Source organism: Athalia rosae, chromosome 1 (assembly GCF_917208135.1).
Source record: "Athalia rosae chromosome 1, iyAthRosa1.1, whole genome shotgun sequence".
In the NCBI taxonomy this organism is placed as follows: Eukaryota; Metazoa; Arthropoda; class Insecta; order Hymenoptera; family Athaliidae; genus Athalia; species Athalia rosae.
The window spans coordinates 12651589-12673753 of NC_064026.1; the positions used below are offsets into that span (position 1 = coordinate 12651589).

The following is a 22165-nucleotide window of genomic DNA, read 5'->3' on the forward strand; positions in this document are numbered from 1 at the left end:
ACGTGCCAATAAATAACTCCATTTTTTTTTTGTTCTCTGTTTCAGGTGGAGGAACGATGGCGGACAACCCCAATGGTTCTCTGCAGGGAGCAATCGCCCAAGGACACGTGGTACGTATTGAAAAAAAAAAAAAAAGAAAATTCACAATGCCAAGATGGTGCAATGGATATTTAAACGATGTCCACACCACCGTTTTCGGAGGGCGCGTACAATTTTGTTTGTTCCTGGCCCCTTACCATGTTTATTAGATCTGAAAAACGACTCGGTGTTTTTGAATTTAAGGTGGCAAATTCATTGGGGTTAAATTGCCGGAAAATAAATGAGAAAAAATCGAAAAGGAAGAAAAACAAACGGAAATAGCGACGACAGAATTTATGGTCGTTTTACCGTCTAGTCTAGCTAGCTTATACTCTATGTACAGCGGCAGAGAGATATATGACTAATTATCTGTTAGTTGCCACCTACTTACCACTTACCACTTACCTACTTCCAATGAATATACACATAGCTTTATGCTTTTACTGCTTTTGTTGGTGCTGCACTTCATGTATTTCCGGTCTTAAAATACACCTCGTGCAGATGTAGCATCATCCGCGTGCGCAATGCTGGCTTAACTCCTTGTTACATACATATGTCCAAAATTCTAGTCAAGCAGGTATTTCATCTCGTGTATTTTTCTCTTTTATTTTTGATTTTCATTTATTAGCGGTTCATGATAAGAAATTGTGACACAGCCGAGTCCCCACTGGATGTTGTTACCCCTTTTTCAAATTCACATTTTCATATTGAAACTTGAGAGATGTGATTCAAAGTTGGTTAGTTACCTCTCATGTGATAATTATTTGTAATACAATGTTATTTATATGTGTAACAAGTCATGCAACGTAAGTCACACAAGTACTACTACTACTACTACTACTACTAATAATAATGATGATAATAATAGCGAGAGCGTGATCATCAATAAACTGTACAACGCACAGTTTTATATCGTGAGAATTTGTGCTGAAAGGTCCGTATCCGGATGTGTTAAACCGTTACAATCTGGTAGAAATCATTGGTAATAAAACTAGCCGTAATCTGAAGTCTGTAGAAGTCGGTTGTATTTTATTTAATTCAATTTGCTGTTTTTTTTTTTTTTTTTTACATTTTATATACTTATAAATATTTTCATTTTTATTCTTCAACTTCGCTACGAATATACATATATACAGTATGTGTTGCGGGGAAAATGAACCATCGCCAATTATATCCTAGGTACGTGAAAATTTCATACGTACGATATTATGTATCTACAAACGTAGGTAATAACGCAGGTAATTTCGGTCAGTACATTACGTCGGTGAAATTTCTAAAACCGAATTATCGGACCGCCCAATGTCCATTCGTCTACTTTGTTTGGCGATAGGTTTGTTGTTTTTTTCATTCTTTTTTTGGTAAAAAATTGCGAATGATATCCTACAATTATATCACGGGTAGTAAAACTCACCATATGGTATGTAACTATGTACACACATAAGTACGTACCGTACCAAGCACTTAATTCTACGTATGAAAATACGCACTGTATCCGGTGTAACGACTCATATCGTATTCTCGCGGTGATCGTTATGCGGACGATTGTGGCGTAGGTCAGTTAGCAACGCTGACCTTCGCACAAAATGTGAAATCAAATACTGCAGATATGTTTATTACACGTGTGAGACTTGTAGAGACCGTCATTTGAAATCACATACATATATGCGTAAAGTAACGGATCAAGGAAAAACGGAGAAAAAAAAAAAACTAAAGAAAAGCGGTAATAAAAAAATTCAAAAGTTCGTAAGAAATGAGATTGAACGTACGGCGGCGTGGAAATTTTTTTTCTCTTATATATCTGGAAAAAGTATAAAATATAAATGATAGAAAAAAAATTGTATATTACTCCGGTGAAAGTTGTAAAGGTGGTGGAGGTGATAGAAAAATTGAAGCAACCGCAGCCATGTAAATAAGAACGATCGAACGGAACACCGATCTGCTCTGTATAGTGAGTCATATTACATTATAACCGGTAAATCGAAGAAACCAACCACTGCTGCATGCGCACCGGGTGATTGTATGTATAGCTTATTGGTGTATCTATAGATAATGTATATGATATGTGCATACGGGGTATTGAGGAACGATCGTAGATGTACACCGACCGTGGTCATAAGTGGACGATGTAAACATTGCGCGATTTGATTTAGGTTCACGCAAAATATCCCTGGTCGAATTTACAGCAGCGGCACAGCAGAAGTCGGGGGATCCGGCGCCGATCGACTCGCATCGGCCGGCCGCGATCTGTCATGATCCACGGCGGCGTGTTTACCTCAAAAAACTGACACAGCCATTCAACGATGATTTAACGATAAACGAGACACGTTGGCAGTCTGAAGGAGTTAGCAGTTAGAAGTTAGCATGCAATTATTATCCTTAACGCGTCTCGTTTATTGTCCTTTTCTTACAACATTCATTTCGAACGCATCAATGGCAAGTGTTTACTCTGTCATCGACGGAGATCATCCTATCCTATTTAATTCACCGTGTCATTTCTCTGACCAAAATAACAACATCGGTCGTGGTCTCTACGATATTATCGACAGATAGATTTCGGTAAACACGCCGTGGATCATAACAGATCGTGGCCGGTCGATGCGATCCCCCCACCTCTGCTGTCGCGCTGCTGTAAATTCGACCAGGGATATTTTGCGAGAATCTAAATCAGATAGCGTCGTGTTTACATATTTCACTTATGACCACGGTCGGTGTACCTCCATAATGTAAGAGGATTGCGGGGGATACAACTGCTGTCTTTATTCCGTTGTAAATCCTTCGTTAGTCAGTCCCAGAATTTATCCTACTCTAATATTATTATGTAAGGCATTTAAACAATGATATTGTCGCTCAACGACGACGAGAACATAATTTATAAATCCACAAATTGCTGATATTTTGCATCAGTAGTAACCCGTCTTTTCCACCGTGGACCAAACATTAGGATCTTTGATTCTGGTTGTGTCAAAGAATGTGTAGAAACTTCAGGTTTTGTATGGGGTACATCGATGAGTTTTTAAATTTGCATTATTTTATTATGAGAATTGATGAGATCGATTATGTAACACTTCGCTCGACATCTACATGTTCCGATTATTCGAAGACACGCGTCGAAAGATTGAAAACAGAGAAAACAATGAAAGTGTGAAATCGAATCGACGACTATAACGCGGGTTGAAAAATATCCCGTATATATTCAAACATATATATGTATAAGTTCTTTATGTCTGGTTGATGAATATAATACGTGTTTGCCGCGTGCGTGATTTTACATACATACGTGTAGACGTATTGATATGAGCTGCAGTATACATGTAAGGTGCATATAAATCATATTGATCAATAATTTATCAACGCCCTCGCTGTTCGTGATTTTCGTATTATAGCGTAGGCCGCTGCTGCTGCACATGCGGAAGATGTTTAATAATATATAGCATACCATATATGTATGTTGTATGTATAACAAAAGTCTACTAGGAAAAGTCAGGTAGTACCGAGCAGAATCATCTTCCATCTAGAAAATTCATATACCTCTTTTTTCCAAAATCTTCGCGGTCAATTTGCACCTCATCATAAGTACGAGTTCGTAGGGTCGAAAGTATACTAATGTAACTATGATACTGATAGCAGCTGGCATAATTACTATAAGCAACTATCAACAAAACTATTATCATTGCACCTGCTAATCGCGCTTGTTCGTGTTAATAATATTTTTTTAGATATTTCGCAAAATTTATTATTTTATTATTTCAATATTTTGTTTTTTCAACGAAGGTGAATCGGATTGAACAGCAAATACTGACATAGAATTTCCCATATATACTAGATGTATAAACTCGTTGGGAAAGTCGAACCGAACTAAGGGAAAGTCTCTTTACACTTGTAGATATATTAAAATAGGTACCTGCAGAGAAGTGAATAAATGAATCAATTATAGTTGAACATATAAATGACATACGTAGTTGCTTTTTATTTTTACACATCCTTAATGACCCTGATGTACTTATTCGTTGGGAATTCAAGGATTTAATCCGTCTAGTTATCTATGTAGACTCGTCAATGAGAAAAATATGCGTATTATGTCTGTATCACGTATACACTTTTTATTTTCTTGTAATATCGCTTTTATCAAAATAATTAATAAATTCTATAATTTTCTGTCGCAAAAGCAATCCTCCCTGATTCATCATCTGTATACCTATATTTTTCGACCAACTGTATTCTGTAATTAATTACGTTCGGATTCGAATCTAATTACACTTGAAACGAATCTTATTGTGCGGTTACAGGCTTCACATAAAGTCATACTTCTTTGTGCAGACGCTACTTATAATTATAATATAAAATAGAATTGTAATTGTAATTACAACTAATTCTACCACGCCCTAGAACCCCTTTCATTTCACCTTATTTTAATTTCAAATCCATTTATTAAATCCGTCAGAATTTTTCTGTTTAATTTCATCGGCCAACTTAAATTTGCACCTACATATATTTCGTGGTTTCGTTTCACCGCAATATAACATTTGTGATTTTCATCACAATCTACAATAGTTTTCACCTTATATCGTTGGTAATTTTCTTTTTCCATAATTTTTTTTTCTTTGCTTCGCTTGTCTCGTCGGTATCTCATTTTTGAGTCGATGTATAGATGCTTTCGGGTCTCGCCATTCTCAATATAATGCGGACCTTCGAAATGCGGCTTATATTAATCCCTGATGATTTTCTTCTTTTTTTTCTTCAAATCGTATTTAATTTCTGAAAACTGCATAATTTCTCCGCTCGACTGCTGCAGAATCCGGTTGAAACTGCAGAACTTTTACCAATACAGACGCGAAAAGACGTTTTATTTTCTGCAACGGTGCAGCGTCGGATCGATAATCACATCGTCCGTACATACGTACAGACCTCATAGGTATAATGTCGGATTCGTTTACTCCGTAAACTCATTCATTGCGTGCAAACGTAATATTTTTTCAATTCCTTGTTCAGTTAGACTTTTCTGAAATTTCTCATCCCTGTTGAATATTTATATTTATACGTCATTGTGTATATAATTTGTTTTTCTGAATTATTTTCACCCCTCTTGCGAATAGATAATTATATATATAATTTTATTTATGAACGATACATGCATTTTCTTTCTCTCTCTCTCTCTCTTTTATTAGTTCGGTCTTTTTGAATATAGTCAATGAGAAAATGTCGGAGCCGTAAAATGTGGTGTTCTATCTTCATTTTGTTTTTCTTCATTTTTTGAGGGATCTCATATTACGTCTATCCCATGTGATATAAAAACATATTTCACTTTCGTGATTTTTAATAATTTTTTAGGGGTTCGCAGATTTTTTTCTTTTTACGCTTTACCGCATCACGCTCGTAAATTATACATATATACCTACTATATCTTGGGTATTACCGCCTATGTTCGTATTTGAAGAATATTTACATGCAACGCTGTAATACGTTTTCAGTCTTTCGTGTTATGTGCGTATGTCGATTTCGTTTTCTCATATCAGATATATTATACTCATATATACCTACGTTATCGTATTCGCTCAATTATAGTTGTCATTTCTTATGTTCTTCCATCTGCTCGTAGGATATGTGTAATATGCAGGCCGATGAGGATCATGGGTCATTAAAATTCTTCTCTCAATTTGAAGCATTGTTATCGTTACTCTCTCAGAGTTCATGGCCTCTCGAATTCTTACGATCATCACACATAATTCAATGCTCGATCTAACGTACCGAAGCATTTATTGTACGTTTATGTACAAATTATTTCGATTTTCGCGTCGTGCGATACTAATTATTTCATTAAAACTTTTACCCCTGTCCCATATTCAGGATTTTTCTTTTATTGGATTTTTAACAAACGACTGATTCAAACGTGGATTCCCAATGATATGTGATTGAAAAATTTTGCACTTGAAGTTCGATCGAACAATTTGAAGCAATGATTTTTTCAAGACCACATATCGAGCGGAAATCACAAGGTACGACACCGCGCTGCTGCGTTATGCAAGTCGTACGCCATTTGCATTACAGTAACATTGAATCGGTTGCCTACTTCCAGGCTTTCGTTTTTCTACCGATGCAACGTTGGACATTTTTTTCGGCCTCTGTCATGGAACTGCACACTTCCTGATCTAAGGTCAACCTTACGTAGGTGTGTGTATAAATAGATAGAAAATCGATTTTATAAATCCTCGCAATAATTTCTGCGCTGATAATTCCGAAGGCCGCCTTTGACACTGCGATAGAGGTATGCCTATGTAAGGTACATAATGTATCCAATACACCTATACGTTATGCAACAAACAAAGTTCAAGCGCAAAGTTCATAGTTCATAGCGTGACGTACTGGTGTAAAACCACAGATTCTATATCATGAAAATGATCGCGCTATCTATTTGCCAAGACGAAACTGTCCCGAAGTTATATACTGATGTACTTCGGATATACATATATACATGTATGGCAGTCTTTTCGCAGTAAGTTAATCCCGACAAAATTTTCTGAGCCTACAGGACAGTGACACCCAATCCAATATTACTCCAAGGCCTTGTCGAATCTGGTCAATCGTAGAATTTACCTATTAGAAATCAATGCAACGTCGGCTCTCTAATTACGCATCGTGTATTGCGTAAATATTTCGCATTGATCTATTTTCGCTTTTCTTTGCCCGATTTTGTTTGAAACATATCGCGCCGCGCTAGTTGACATTCGCTGTTATGTTAAAAGAAGAAAAAACGAAACAGAGAAAAATCCATCAGAATCGCGTGTTCCTATTCCTTCTAAGGTCGCGGTGGATAGTTAACAAATGGATTGATGTATACCTATAAAACGAAGTAATAAAAATAAGAACATACTTCAGAGCTTTTTTGGTATTAGGGTTATATAAACGAGAAATGGAAGCCTTCGATCCATCGATTATTTTATATGCTCGTGATACAGGTACCTATACCGATGATGATTTTCACCAAACATAAATCTCTTCGGGTATAATTAATCAACCGTAATTGATTGGCGATGTATTTGAAATTTGTAATGTTTGACGGATGAACATATCATCATTCACCAGCTATTAATATTTTTCAAGTAGATAGTTGTTCGTATCTAATTCGTATTTTTTCTCTATTTGTTCCAGGTAAGTGTCAATCATCGTCGGATTTTCCTTCGCGAAGAGCGACTATACAGAAACTGAAAAAAAAAGAAGAAAAAATGATGGCAAAACTAAAAAACAGCTCATCAGCTGATGCTGTGGTAGAGTTATTTATGTAATTATATCGTAGAGGCTTTTTTTTCTCCATTACGTTTGTGACTTATTATTGTTTGAATATTCGATATTATCATTTATTCAAATGTTCAGAATACCAAGGTATTTATTGCGGGCAGTTGAATCGGAAAATTCGCGGATTTCGTGTTTTGATCGTAAGTTTCAGTGAGAATTGATAATCACCGGCACACAAAAAATAAAAAGTAGTCTGTACATTTGACTAGACTAGACGTATAGGTTGAGTGAAATTTTTTCGCTTGCATAACTGCTTTTTTTTTCGCAATCTGTAGCCACTTTTGGCGGTTTTTTGCAATTCATTCAAATTTTTGGGAGTCTACGGGCCAAACCGACCACAGATTCGGATTCAGCGCATCGAAATGCACAGTCCTTGGTGGGCCTAGTCAAATGTACAAACCAATTTTTCTTTGTGTACGATAAGTTTGGTGTGAGCAGCACAAGAAAAACGAAAGAAAAACTCGAAGAAAAAAGTGAATAAAAATATGTGAAAATGAGTTACTCATTGCTTGTTTGAAATGACAAATGACCAAAGGTACGTTATATATAATTATATACCACAGAAATATGAACGTAACAATATTTTGGTGTTACAGAATTTATTTTTCATTTTTCTTCTTCTTTATCTTTATCTTTTTTTCATTTTTTCCTCCATCTATAAAACAAAAATGATATAAGTTGAAATACATGTAGGCATATAACACCGGTACCTATCGGTGAATACTTATTGTCGTATTATAAGACTGCTCACGCTGCTCTACTGGTCACATCATCAAAAACTGATGTTTTAACAATGATGTAGTTCAGAAATGTGCAGCCGCACAGCTCAATTATTAGCTATATTCATATTATGCACAAACGAATGATCATATATGTGAGTTAAACTTATATGTGTATATGCTTTACGAACGTCGCATTATATCATACACTTATTTATAAATACGTTTTCCAAATCCACCCTACGCGTGACATTTTAATAATTAATCATTCTCAAGGCATTCACTACCCATTATTCATTCCACTGATCGGGTTCACCCCAAAAATAATTACCTGCTTCAAAACCTTACCAAAAATAAATGACAAATTTGAAAAAAAAAAAAAAAAAAAACCCTGATCGATGGTTCGGATTGAACAAAATATCAAATTAATTATCAAATGTAATATCGCGATATACCTCGTCATATACACTTGAATACACCTGTGCAGTTCAAAAAAAGGAGTGTCGGTTTGTTCTTTGCATTTTCGTTTTTCTTTTCCTTCTTTTCACCCCATGGATTTCGAGTAGTATAAGGTGGCTTCTGAGCGTCGCGCGCATGCAGCATAAGCGTTTTACTTCAACACGAGAAAATGTCGAGCTTGTATTCGTGTTGCCGGTGGGTGACTCATTGTCAGAATTCAGAACCGCGTCGAGCTGATTCATTCTGTGACAACCCCCTCTGCTTTTTAAAGGGGGTTCTCCCCCAATCCCTCAGTCACGTTTTCTCCCTTTTTTTTTTTTTTTTAATCTATTCCCTCGTCTCAATTTCTCCTTGTCTTGTCTACACGCTTCTTTTTTTTTTTCCTTCTTATTTTACTTATTTTTTATTCTTTTTGAAATCGTGACGATCGCACGCTTCAGACATCGTTCACGTTGGATAGACGTCACGTGATATACATATATATATATATCAAGTCGGTAGAATCGAATAACCCTTGAATGAAAAATACTTCAACTTCTGCAGTGAAAATTCGATAAATGTATAACGTATAAATCGATTTATGGAATAGCTCTTGTATTGATTCAAGCTGTGCGTACACAATTGTGTTCCCATGGACTGTGATCTTTCTAAATATTAAGGCGTGGACGAGTTTTTTCTCATTATTTATAACGTTGTTCCCGACGAATCGCTAGATATGACCACATTTTTTCATTCAGGTATTTCAAAAATATTTTTTCTCCCGCTATTCTCTTATCCCTGATGTATTCATATACAACTCACTACTTGTCGTTAAAAATATTCGCTTCGTGTAACAACAAACAATAAGATTGTCGTCAAAAATTTCACTCTCTCTTTCATTTATGCGAGGGTTGTTGAATTCGTTGCGATCGGGACAAAATCACTAATTGCTTATGAAATCTGGAATAGAATGATATATAAACCTTTCGAGGTGAAGGGTGTATACGGCGTCTGATGTATATATATATATAAGTTTTCCGGTCGTGAAGGGATTAGCGGGACGAGTAGTCTGGATTTCGCTACGTTGGAGTGAGCTTTGAAACACATTTACTGGTAATCCTGTACACAATGACGAGTCCTGCAGGCTTCCAAACTTCCGGTATGAAATCAGGCTCCATGTATCCAGTGTGCGAGTATACTCGGGTACGTGTATTTCTATGCTCCCGAGGAGATTTCACGAGCGAAACTATCTCGCGGAGATTCCTATTATGTGCATTGAGACTAGAATGGTATATGTGCATAGGTATCCACTCGTGTAATTTAGTTAGCCCAAGGGAGTAAAACTAACAATATGTTTTTCGTAGTTGAATTCCCCTATTTCAGTGTATGCGAATCGCACTGATAAATTTATCACATTTTCATGTATTTAACGAAAGGACATTTTTTTGTTACTACCGATTGATTTCGTAATTGATAATATTTGAGTTGGGCTCAATTCAGGAATCTGAGAAAGAAACATCCAGGGCACCGTGTGTTACACAAATATGCAACTGTACAGCGGGAAGCGAGACTTAAATAGCTGGGGAAATAAAGGAAATGCAGGTCATTGAAACTTCGTGGTTCCGGGGTATAAACTGTGCACAAAATTGCAAATTTATGTTCTTTTTATCACTCGTCATATTTTCTCTGCTATTGCGGCTCGAAATACACCTCCAATATTTCCTTGACATCTTTCTTCGCGACGCAACGTTGTGATCCTCATCAAAAATTTACAATAATCGTAGAGTTAACACCTGCTGATTTTCTGTAAACATATATACCCGAAAATAGTCTATAACGCGTGTGTATATTATGCAGGGTGTTTAATAAATAATTGTGCCAAACTCAATAGAATGACAAAGTGCACTTGAACAAGTAATCTGAGATGACCATCCCATGTTCGGAGACGTCGCGTTCAGGCGCCATACATGGCATCGAAGGTCGTGGGTCAAGCGCCTGGTCGCTGGAAATTATTTTGATAGTCCGTAATAATTGAAATTTAAAAAATTGATAAACACATAGTGCACAAAACGAATGAATCACAACTCGGAGCTTTTGTCTTTTGAATCGTACGCGAATCAAAGCTTTCCAGTTGCGGACACGCATTGGATTGCCAATGACCAGGCGTTGACTATGCTCTTTACCTGCAACCTTTGATTTCCTGTAGCGCGCAAACGCGACGTCTCCAGACACGGACTGCTCGTCGCTAATTACTTGTTTAAGTGCACTTTATCATCCCCTTAATTGGCACAATGATTTACTAACACCCTGTATATGTGGCTAATATCTCTATGTAGGTATATGAATATAGCGTTGCTTTGCCGAGACTAACCGATGCTCTCATCTCGTTTCTCGTACTCTTTTTTTTTTCTTGAAACTCACACGCGTTATGTCAAACAAACAGTGATGTCATTTGCAAAATCTGGATTACGCGAACGTTTCATGTTGCGCTGGTAGGTATACGTGTGTCGAGGTTCGCTTCTTAGGTAACTTTTCTTTTGTTTTTCTTTTTCTGAATCAGCGTTTCGAAAATAGAATTGTAACTGCGCGGAGAACGCGGTAACGTTCATCCGTTTTGAAAAAAAATATATGAACCAACGTTGAACCATAGTTTGTGCATAATTCAAAATTCTGCAGTACATAGAAACTTATTTTCCAGCTTCTATTTTCTATTGTCTCCTTTCGCTGCAATTGGTACTTTCGACGCCGTTTACGTCATACAATTCTGCGATATTTTTTGCGTCACTTTACAGGCTGATCTCTTCGACTTGAGAATAGTATTGCAGTGAATGATCCCGAAGTGTGTTTTTTCAAATTCTCCATCGAGTGTTTTGCACCCTATGCGTACACGTAATCAGGCTTCGATGTGTCCATCGCTACGTCAACCCTTATCGTATAGCTTCTCCGGGGTGAACGACCCGACTTGCGACCCTCGAGTCTTTGCAGAGCCCCGGGGAAAAGAGCGAGAGGTCCAGATAGATAAAAGAAACAGAGATGGAGCGAGAGAAGGGAAGAAAGGGAGGATGATCCGCCTTCGCGCGGGTTAATCCATTGGACTCGAATCTGGATCTTTTTCCTCCGTTTTTTTTTTCCTATATCCGCTTCGATGAAGATCGATCGATCTTCTGATACGAACACACACCTATTACACTCCTGTTTCTGACGAGTATAATATACTTATACAGTATATCTATATGGTACATACTGCTTAAATTATGTCCATATAGTACATACGTGTATATATATATATATATATATATATATATATATATATATATATATATATATCCATGGGGAGGAGATTTACGACCTAAATATCATCACAGGGCTGAGGGCACTTTACGATTCACTGAACATTACGGAGATATACCAACAACCCCTGATCGTTGCGTTGCAAAAAAACCCATTATCTTAAATTTCAAGTGAAAGAGAAGATCAAATATTCTGCAAAACGCTCATATTATTATACATTCAGATATATCGTTATATCTGAACATTTCACGTATAGTACTTCCATTAATTTCTATTTCTATTCTAATTAGATACATTCCATTAATTTCTATTTATAATATATAGTTAACGCTAGGGATACACATCGGTGCCATTTACTGTTTGAGTTTTCCATCTATGCTGCACTCGTTAAAATTGACGCACACACGTGTGAACGTGTACTTTATTTTTTATTATTCATTTGATCAACCGATTAAAAAATTTTATGTTTGTTTTTAATCCCTGTAATACTTGGAGTGAATGTACAGTATTACGGTATATAACGATATGTGCGTAAATATCCCTACGCCTACAGTGCTTGTGTAATTACTTATTCATCGCAGAACGCAAATTGTCACCCTCATGTAATACGTGGTACCATGGATATGTAGTACCTACGTTATGTGTACATTATCAGCTCTCCTGCTGGGATTCGCTGTATGAAAACGTTTTATTTTATTCTTTATGTTTTATTTCAAACGCTGCAGTTTTTTCTTTCTATTTTTTTTTTCCAGTTTGGAATTGTTACGGAGGTAGGTTTAGGGGCTCGGAAAACCCTTTCCGTTCTCTTTGTATCGCTGTTGAGACTATGAGAGAGTGCTGCACGGTGTTGCACAATTTGCCTCAAGGCGTTTACGCTGCAGACGCCCCTAAAATTTTCAACTCCCCCGAGTTTTTTTTTAATTTATTTATTTTCATTTCATAATTTCCACGTTGCCGTTACGTACCCTCAGGCGTAACACCTACAGAATTGGTGAATCATTTTTTCAGTACGTGTACAAAATTTTTCGAGTAAAATTTTTTTCAAACTTTGGTTAAATGTTTTTTTTCTTACACGCACTTGTTCTAATTGCCAGATGTTTTGTGTATCGAGTTTCCTTATCTTCGACAAACGATCGCACGTGTTCATGTATAACCCATTTCATTTAATATCTTATTTCTGAAAGAGCGTCTCTGACCCCTCAGAAATATTCATTTGTTTGACGCCATTAGAATGCTAATACCTCACATGGTATAATAATGCACTAGAGTGTTGGTGTAAGTTATCGAGCCGTGGTATAACTACGGACGTTGTATACATATAGCTAGTAGGGGCTGAAGGGTGCGCCCTGGTCCCCGTTTTAATATACCATCATATTATAATTGAAGGGATGCTAATTGGAGAACTTTGGCGTCGTGTGGGTGCGTGAGGGTGTGTGTGTTTGTGTTCGATGGTGAAGAAGGAGTGAAAGGAATTTTATGTCGAGGGGTAGGAAAACGGGAAGGAGGAGGTGAAATATGTAGTGACAAAGCTTTTAATTGCTCTTGCGGCGTCTAGCTATGGTATTATATACATAGGTATATAAGTATGTACATATGGGATCACTTCTTCAGACATCAAAAGCTCCGTTTTTCAATTCTTCGCGTTACTCGCAGTTTAATACTTCGACTACCGCAAGCTTCGCTATTGAAAAAAACTTCTCTTCACTCTCGTGGTTTTGAATATTCAGCAAAATCTCAACACCCTTACTTGCACTTTCTTTTTTTTCTACTTCTTCATCTTCTCATTATATAGAATAACTATCTTCCGTGAAAAATAATCCCGATGAGTAAAGCTTTTTTGTCATACACTTAATTATACATACAATTCGCAATCTAATAAATTTATGTGTGTACTTTCATTGTACATGTAGATGCAAAGAATTCGAATCAATTTTTATCATTCGTTTGCAATCAAAAGTCTTGGAAAAAGGAAAAGAAAAAATTAATTCTTTCAAACCTACAGCGTTGAGTGTAACGACTTGATTCTGAAACTCATCATCGGTTTCCAGGTCTCAAATATTTCTATTCAAATCTCACGTAGAATAACGCATTGCTATAATTTGAGGCCCGTGTCATTCGTCAACCCCGGCGCACTTGGAATTCAATGTACGTTTTTAATTTTTCGAGGGGCGGAACAACATGGCGTATATGCCTATTTATAAACATAGCCCTGTTTATTTAGTACACAGGTTATGAAGATGAAGGTGCAGATATACAATCCATTTGTCTGCGTACGTTAATATTTTTACAACCCAAAGAATAGTTTACTTGTTCTATATACGCTTGTGATGCGGAATACGAACCGAAACAGAGTGACTATATTTACCCCTGTTTATTTTCGAACCTCGGCTCTCCCCTGCGGCACACACTAATGTAATTGACACATTACCGTACCAATTTCTCTTTTATTTACCAAAAACCGATCGAACTGAAACTGACACTCCGATGAAACGGCTACAAATTCGGGCGATTTCATTGTCGGATCATTTTCAACTGCTGAATAAATGAGATTCAATATTTACCACGCCGAATCAAATTTTGAATCGTAAATTCTCTCATTACACATCTGGAATTGTTTGATCGTTTCGTTCGAGAAGTGCAAAAATTTTGTAAAAATCAAAGACGATTTTTAAAAAAATAAAAAGTAACAAAAAATATTATTCCTCCGTTACGATTTATAATCTACAGTAGATCTGTCATAGATATAAACTACGAGTACCTACTTTCCGACTTGCTGATTTTATTGTCACTCGTAATGTTGGGTGAGGAAAGCCTCCAGCAGACCACTATTTGTCGATAACAAACTTGCTCAGTTTTGTCGTCTGTTATTTCAGATGGAACGAAGAAAACCAAAAAGAACGAACTGATGGTTCTAAACTCCTTATGATTTATACATCACGTGTACGAATATTCACTGTATTCTGTTCGGAAGGTTCTGTCAAATACATAGACGAATACATTTGTACCGCGAAAAACCGTTCAACGAACGATTACGTAATTTTCTGTTTTATAAATATAAATTTTGCTCGAGGACTCAACAATCGTTCGCACGTTTCTCCATGACGTAGTTGCAGCAGCGCAACGACAGACAACGATTGGGTATAAAACTCTATAAACAATTCTCAATTTTATTAGTATTATATGTATAAGCTGCTTCTTTTTTTGCCAAATTGCACAGTCAGACTTCCATCGTCATGATCGTGTCATTCGCACCTTCCTATAAATAATACCATGAAAATGATTTTTAATTTCAACATTAGCTGAAGAGAGTTTTTTTTTTTTTTCTCATTCTATCTCCAATTTGAACTTTTGCCTCGCAACATTTTACATGTATTCCAACTTTTTCACAAACTATAAGTTGAAATAACGATGTACACGTTTTTTTATTCATTATATATACGTGCATAGCTATGTATAATACCCGGAAATGTGGTAAAAATTTTTTTCGGGACAACACAGTTTTTTTGTAATAAAGTTAGAAGCGTGCGTGAATAGGTCAGTTTTTAGACTTTAATCATCGAGAGTACATGGAACACGTAGGTGTACATACATTTATATCTAAATATGTATATATTATATGCTTCGGGTACTGTATTTTCACGGTAATTATCATGGTGTTGATTCTCGTAGACTATACTACTCCAGGCAGAGCTTTAATTACAGACTTGCCCGGTTACGAGTTTTCACTTTGTTCCCTGAGTACGCTTTTTTCTTTCACTAACCTAATAAATTATCGAATAATTGAATAAATGTATTTGAGTGAGACTAAAAAAAAAAATGTTATCTCCATTTTTATGGTAAATGTACAGGCTGGTCAGCGCGTCATATTTCACGGTTCGACGACAATCTGTGACACGTAATCGAGTGATGGACGTGTCGTTATACCAACACAACTCAATTTCCGGTTTTCGGATAATTTTCAGACTTGAGAAAACAGCAATACCTGCGATCCGTGCAAGATTATACGCGTTTTCATCACCTAAATGGGTAATACTTGATGTAATGACCCCAAAGTAGATCAGAAGAATTTGAGCTATTGTCGTATATTACCGTTTATAAATGTAAAACGATATTGAAGTGAAATATAACGATATCCGCTGCACTTCCGGAATTCATAAATCCGTGTAGATATACTTACTGAAATAGTATCTCCATATCATACATTTTGCTATCATTTAATAAACATTAAAAATATCATATCCTTTTGTGTAGACCTTCTCCCGCAATAGGAATAATTCTCCTTCACCGGAAGTAGACTTTCTACCAGATTACATACCTCGCGCGCGATTATAGTAAAGTGATAAATAATTATGAAATCACGTACACGTATAATCATGCCACAGCAGCTGCGGACAGTAGATCGATATACAGTTCTGATATTTAGTACCCATTGTACATCGACGTACAGATCTCGATTTATTCATTTATACTTCCGATGAAAAAAACGCCAAATTTTTGTCGATCCAAATGCAAAGAAATTCCGTTTGCATTTATATTGCGAACCATAAAAAATCGAATGAAAAATAAAATGGACGTCTTTGAGGGCAGAGATTTGGAAGTTGGCAGGTGGTCATCCGATAGTGTTTGAGCCATTTAATTCGGGTGATTGCTGCTTTACGGAGTACCGGTGGTCTGCAGGAAGTGAAGCGTCGAGGCGTGGCGCCGGGTTGGCTGTTATATTCGCAGCTTATGGTATACATATAAGTATATAGGTAGGTACATATCCTTACGGCTATACATATCCTTACGGCTATACATACGATCCACTCTTTCCCGCGATTATTTTTCCGTGCAGTACCAAAAAGTAGGACACCAATTGCTAGAAGATGAATTCGACGAGATAACGGCGCTATCTTCACGTTGCCGAAGCTTTTTTTCAAACAGATTCTCTTCGCTTTCTGTTCTTCATCTTAATCTTATTTCATTGTCAATTAATTTTTCTTTCCTTTTTTTTTCCAATTCATCGTTTTATTGTTAGCATTGTATTAAATCTCAGCTGTGATTATAAGCTCGTACGTTTACAACGATGTGCTGACAATTGACTCGAATATTTTCTAATTAGGTTATTATAATATACGGTAGTATTTGAATTTACAACGACAATTTATACACGTGTAATTTATCAACGTTAACCACTCTCTCTATCTGTTTATATAGAGATTTGTCACGATTGCCCCCGCTGATAATTGCCATCGCTGCTTATTATCACATCTCCTTTCTCTGCGATATTAAAATAAAACGAAACATCGGTCGAGAAGAAATATCCTATAAATTATTGGGAACAATTGAAAAAAAGAAACTTCTTTACAGAACGAACCACGAAGAAGAGAAAGAAAATGCGCGTTACTTGTGTTGTACAAATTTGTTTGTATTGATGATGTAGCATAAGTACTGTACCGCTGTACCGTATAATGTGAGTAACAAATCACCAGTTGTTGATATATTGTAATAATACATCGTTTTTGTTATTTGTATGTAACGGGGGGAAAATTTCAACAAATTGACGATGCTTTACGATCGTTGTACAATTATACCCGGATAGCTGGTCGGATTATAAGTTCGGCTGCGGTTCAGGAATATGAGATTTTATCGTCTCTATATTGGAAGTAGAATATGTATAATGTATACATATATACTCGTATAGCATATTTATTTATAAGGGTATATAACTAATGGCAACTGCAGTAACATCTTTGCTTTGCTTGTCGGGGCAAAAGTTAGTTTATTATATTTCTTGGGTGGGTTACTTTCAACTGTACGAATATATATACGTGTATCTACATATTCTCGTTATGATATACAAGAATTGCATTATTGTAACCGCTTTCACGGTAATTTCCGTGTATACATGTACAAAGATTGAATTATTATGATAATTTCTGAATATACTATTCAACAAAATGAGCGAAACACCCCATAGCATTTCTAGCCATTTCCTGATGGTTGTAATCAGTCGACTCGAAACCTACCCTCATTGCAGGGGGTATACGTACTCGAAATCTACCTTAAGTTGAAAACACTTATACGTGAACGCGTTCGGAAATTGCATGAAATTTTAATCCAAATTCGGAATGATTAGATATAATGGTGAGTTTTGTGAGTCAGGTCATGATTCCGAAGTCTATATCCTGTAGGTTTCCTCCCACACATGTGACGCGTAGATACATAAGATATAGGGATACGTATATACGTAAGCATACAGGTATAACACATTCGCGAATCCTATACATTAGCCTACATTGATCGTAGCTGTCGTTGTCGTCGTCGTCGTCGTCGTCGTCTGGTCGAGCTTACAAGTCACCGTTTAGTCCTCGCGTTATCTATTTGAGATCACGAGGAGCAAGTGGGTGTATAACTTATAACTGTTACAGCCGTCTCCGCGTGTAACCGCATATACATCTCATTACCATATACTACACCGACGATGCTTTTGCTCACTCGATCGAGCTTCTATACCTCGACTACGTCTCACATCTATCTGGCCAGTCAGGAAGTCGCTAAGTAAATTCGCAATCAATCAAACACATATACAGGCAACCTATACATTCATCTATTTCTTAAAACATCTCTTTTATTAAAATTCAAAGTCGGTATATCAGACTAAGGATCATACAATATCGATCATAGATCTTTCGTGTCAGGTCTATTGATATAGTTTTAGATAAATTTTGATAATTCGTATAACTTCTTTCACATTACCAGATTTAATTTATGGTTCGCGTACTACTCATACTACACGCTTCGACGCAGTTTACCGTAAGACGTTTTATGTATCCGATGAATGAACTTTCTATGAGTATACGGGATAATGAAATACAAGATGGTATGTATCAGTGCACGTACACGCGGTATATGCGAAGTCGTTACTTGTTTCTTGTATACCTACAGCCTCCTTTTCCCGCTGATGCATACACTGCGCCCGCAATTAGTCGCGCGGATTCTCTTATCGTCTTGTGAAATTATCTCGTGTCTGCCGCAGAATGAAAGTAGCCTATAGTATTTTATGTATATATGTGTGTACGCACATTTGTAAGACTCCGTGTGATCTACCTGCACGTTGTTTACATTCATAGATTGTTACAGACCCACACCGCTTCGTAAACCCAGTTAGCTCGAAACCTGCAGGTGCCAATCTTTACCGTCTTGACACGTAAGCTCAATTAACAGTTCATTCTTTTTCTGGTTCATTCAATTTTTTCATTCTTTTCTCGTGCCTTCTGAATTTGCTGAATTGTAGATTGTCCTACAACAATTTGCGGCGATGCCTATGGAAACATGAGCGTTTATGATTGCCATTCAGACACCTATGTCTTACTGATTTTTAGTCTCTTTGCGAGGGTGTGTCGCGAGAAAATAAAGATGAATGACATTTTGAATTGCGATCTTATAGCGGATGCGGATCGTTATCTTTGAAACGAGATTTCTTCATTTTTTTTTATTCTCATGTATGTTTGTCGGGGATTCTCTATCTAACATACAATGGCTATATGTATATACTTCTCTATGTACTTAATATGTATACGGAATTTCGATTATAGAATCAGATCGATTCGTACTTATGTAAATGACGTATACTCCATTTTATAGAACGAGAGACACGAGACCGAAGACCCATGTACGATGCTCCAATGTAGTACATATCTACCTTCCCAACCTTGAGATTGATTAAGCCAGGGATGGGTGTGTAGTTGCTCGATGGTTAACAATATCGATTTTGGAGATTCACGTATTCTTATAAGTATGGAATTTATTCCTGAAGTATATTGAAGAATTAATCTAGATAACAGCGATTTTGCGAGTGAAGATTGCATGCAAATGAATTTTCGTGAAAAACTTTTTTTTAATGAATCGAATTCTCTTTCGTATTCGGATCGGTTAATGTTTCAAAGAAATAATGGCCACTGATTCTGAAAATTATGTTTTCAAATTCGAAGGACTTGAGCGCTTTCAAATTAATTGCGATAATTTTCGTTCATGTTGGTGAAATTCGAAAGGTTGAGTCCAACGTCCTCGAACTTCTCGCCGATAAATCGATGATTGTTTATGACAGTAATCGAGGTTTCTGTATGTATACTCAACTCAGCCATATACATTCTCAGTTGACCCGAGATCGTGTCATCGCGGTAATAAACATCCTGTATAAATCAATTTGATTGTCATTCAAGATGTGCGGAACATAAGTGCGGAGGGGAGAAATCTTAGAAGAGTTTACGGTAGATGATGAGGAGAAATAAACGCAGAGGAGAAAAAAAAAGGAGAAAGAGAAGGATGTTGGAAATACACTATAGGCGCCGCGGTAGACCGTACGATACAGCAGAGGTAACAGGATCTCTTTGACTGGAGCTAACGAGCTCTGCGGTAATAAGAATGTCTCCGCTTGTATATATAGATATATATTTATATCTAAACCTATTCACTATATTAGTAGTGCAATCTTATACAGATAAGTGCGTACATTATATGTATGTACTTTGTATGCGAAATGCTGCAGACTTTAGCTATGCCGCTAATGGGCTGATTTCACATTTTCATGTACATATATTATACATTAATAACGAAAAATCTTAGATATCTGTACCGATCTCAGTAGATATACATATAGATACATGCGATCAAAAAGAGAAAACTATATATGTATCGACACAAATGAGTTTGCTTTCTCCCTCTTTTTTTTGTTTATCTAATTCTTTCTCTTGGAAATCGGAATGAAAATAATTAAGAATTATAGTTTTTGGATAATCGTGATTCCTGGGTCATGATTGCCGGATATTAAATATCTTCCTAATCGACCCAGCAAAATTTCCTGACAAAATGCAAACTCGCAAAAAGAAATTCCTCGAGTAAGTTCAGCTAGCAGTCAATCACAGTGAGATATCTTGAATATTTCATAGTTAAGATAGAGTTTTGAGAAATTTTCTTAACCTGTTTTATTTCTAGTTTTCAGGCGAGAGATGGACGCCACATGCCGCAATTTGATCACAGATCCAAAACACAAGACTCCCCAGTGTATCTCAGAAATCAATATGTTCAGAAAATGATGATATATATGATTCAATTGTTACGGACGTTGATGAAAACGCATACATCGAGTACCCTCATGAATGATCAAAATATTATTCGGTTGATAGTTGCAAGAATAAAATTGTTGATGTATTGATTTATCAATAAACTTAACTATAATAGATGTGTTCGTTATTTTATTCACATTAATTGAACTTCTCCGAATATCATTCACAATCATCATCGTTGTCAGCAATAAGACAGTCGAAAAGAGGTGCCGAAAAAATCTGTGTAAACATGCATGCATACGTATCGTGTTGTACTGCTGTACTGCATGCTGGCTTCATCAGGCAACTTTGTGCAAGAACATTAGTTTTGATATCAGGAAAACCGGAAACCCGAGGAGGTGGTCCGAGACCCCGTGTGCCTCATCATGTGCATGCCTTCAATCGTGTCCATGTATTCCTAGTATGATAGAGAGAGCGACTTATTCTTTGCAGAACTAACTATATGCCTGCCTGTGTATTTATTCGTTCAATAAATCGTGGATAAAAGAGAGAAAGAATAATTTCTTGCTTTAGAACAGCGTTTCCCAAGTTTAGAATTTTGGCTGAAAAATTTTCTGGGTATCAGGAGAACAGGAAAACCGAGGAGGTATTCCGAAACCTGGTGCCTCATCATGTGCATGCGTTCCACCCTGTTCATTTATTCCTAGTATGAAAGAGAGAGCAACCGATGCATTGCAGGACTGACTGCATGCATGCCTGTGTCTTTGATCGTTCAATCATGCTTTAAATCGAGAGTGATAATGCAGAGCTCTAGAATACCGGCCCTGAAAATCAAAAGTTTGCCGAAAAGTGGAGATTTGTATCAGGAGAACAGGAAACCCGAGGAGGTGGTCCGAAACTTGGTGCCTCATCATGTGCATGCATTCAATCCTTCATGATTATTTCTAGTCTGATAGAGAGAGCGACTCATTCTTTGCAGAACTAACTATATGCCTGCCTATGTATTTATTCGTTCAATAAATCGTGGATAAAAGAGAGAAAGAATAATTCCTTGCTTTAGAACAGCGTTTTCCAAGTTTAGAATTTAGGCTGAAAAATTTTCTGGGTATCAGGAGAACAGGAAAACCGAGGAGGTATTCCGAAACCTGGTGCCTCATCATGTGCATGCGTTCCACCCTGTTCATTTATTCCTAGTATGAAAGAGAGAGCAACCGATGCATTGCAGGACTGACTGCATGCATGCCTGTGTCTTTGATCGTTCAATCATGCTTTAAATCGAGAGTGATAATGCAGAGCTCTGGA

General features: G+C 36.8%; 1 protein-coding gene and 1 long non-coding RNA gene across 15 annotated transcripts in view; both read left to right on the forward strand.

The window, feature by feature from the left end:
* The window catches only part of LOC105687120, an 89438-nt gene that overhangs the window by 20330 nt on the left and 46943 nt on the right, over positions 1-22165 (forward strand). For all 13 annotated transcript variants that reach the window (XM_048648914.1, XM_048648915.1, XM_048648922.1 and 10 more), the window contains exon 2: positions 46-110. In XM_048648914.1, coding sequence (XP_048504871.1) covers positions 57-110 — 54 coding nt within the window. In that variant the 5' untranslated portion in view covers positions 46-56. The remainder of the gene's footprint in view (positions 1-45; positions 111-22165) is intronic.
* Positions 12110-21039, forward strand: LOC125499729. Of its 2 annotated transcripts, none has more exons than XR_007276712.1 (2): positions 12110-20213; positions 20793-21039. It is a non-coding gene; the product is annotated as an uncharacterized LOC125499729 (long non-coding RNA). The 2 variants fall into 2 exon arrangements; XR_007276713.1 differs by having other exon boundaries at positions 12110-20174.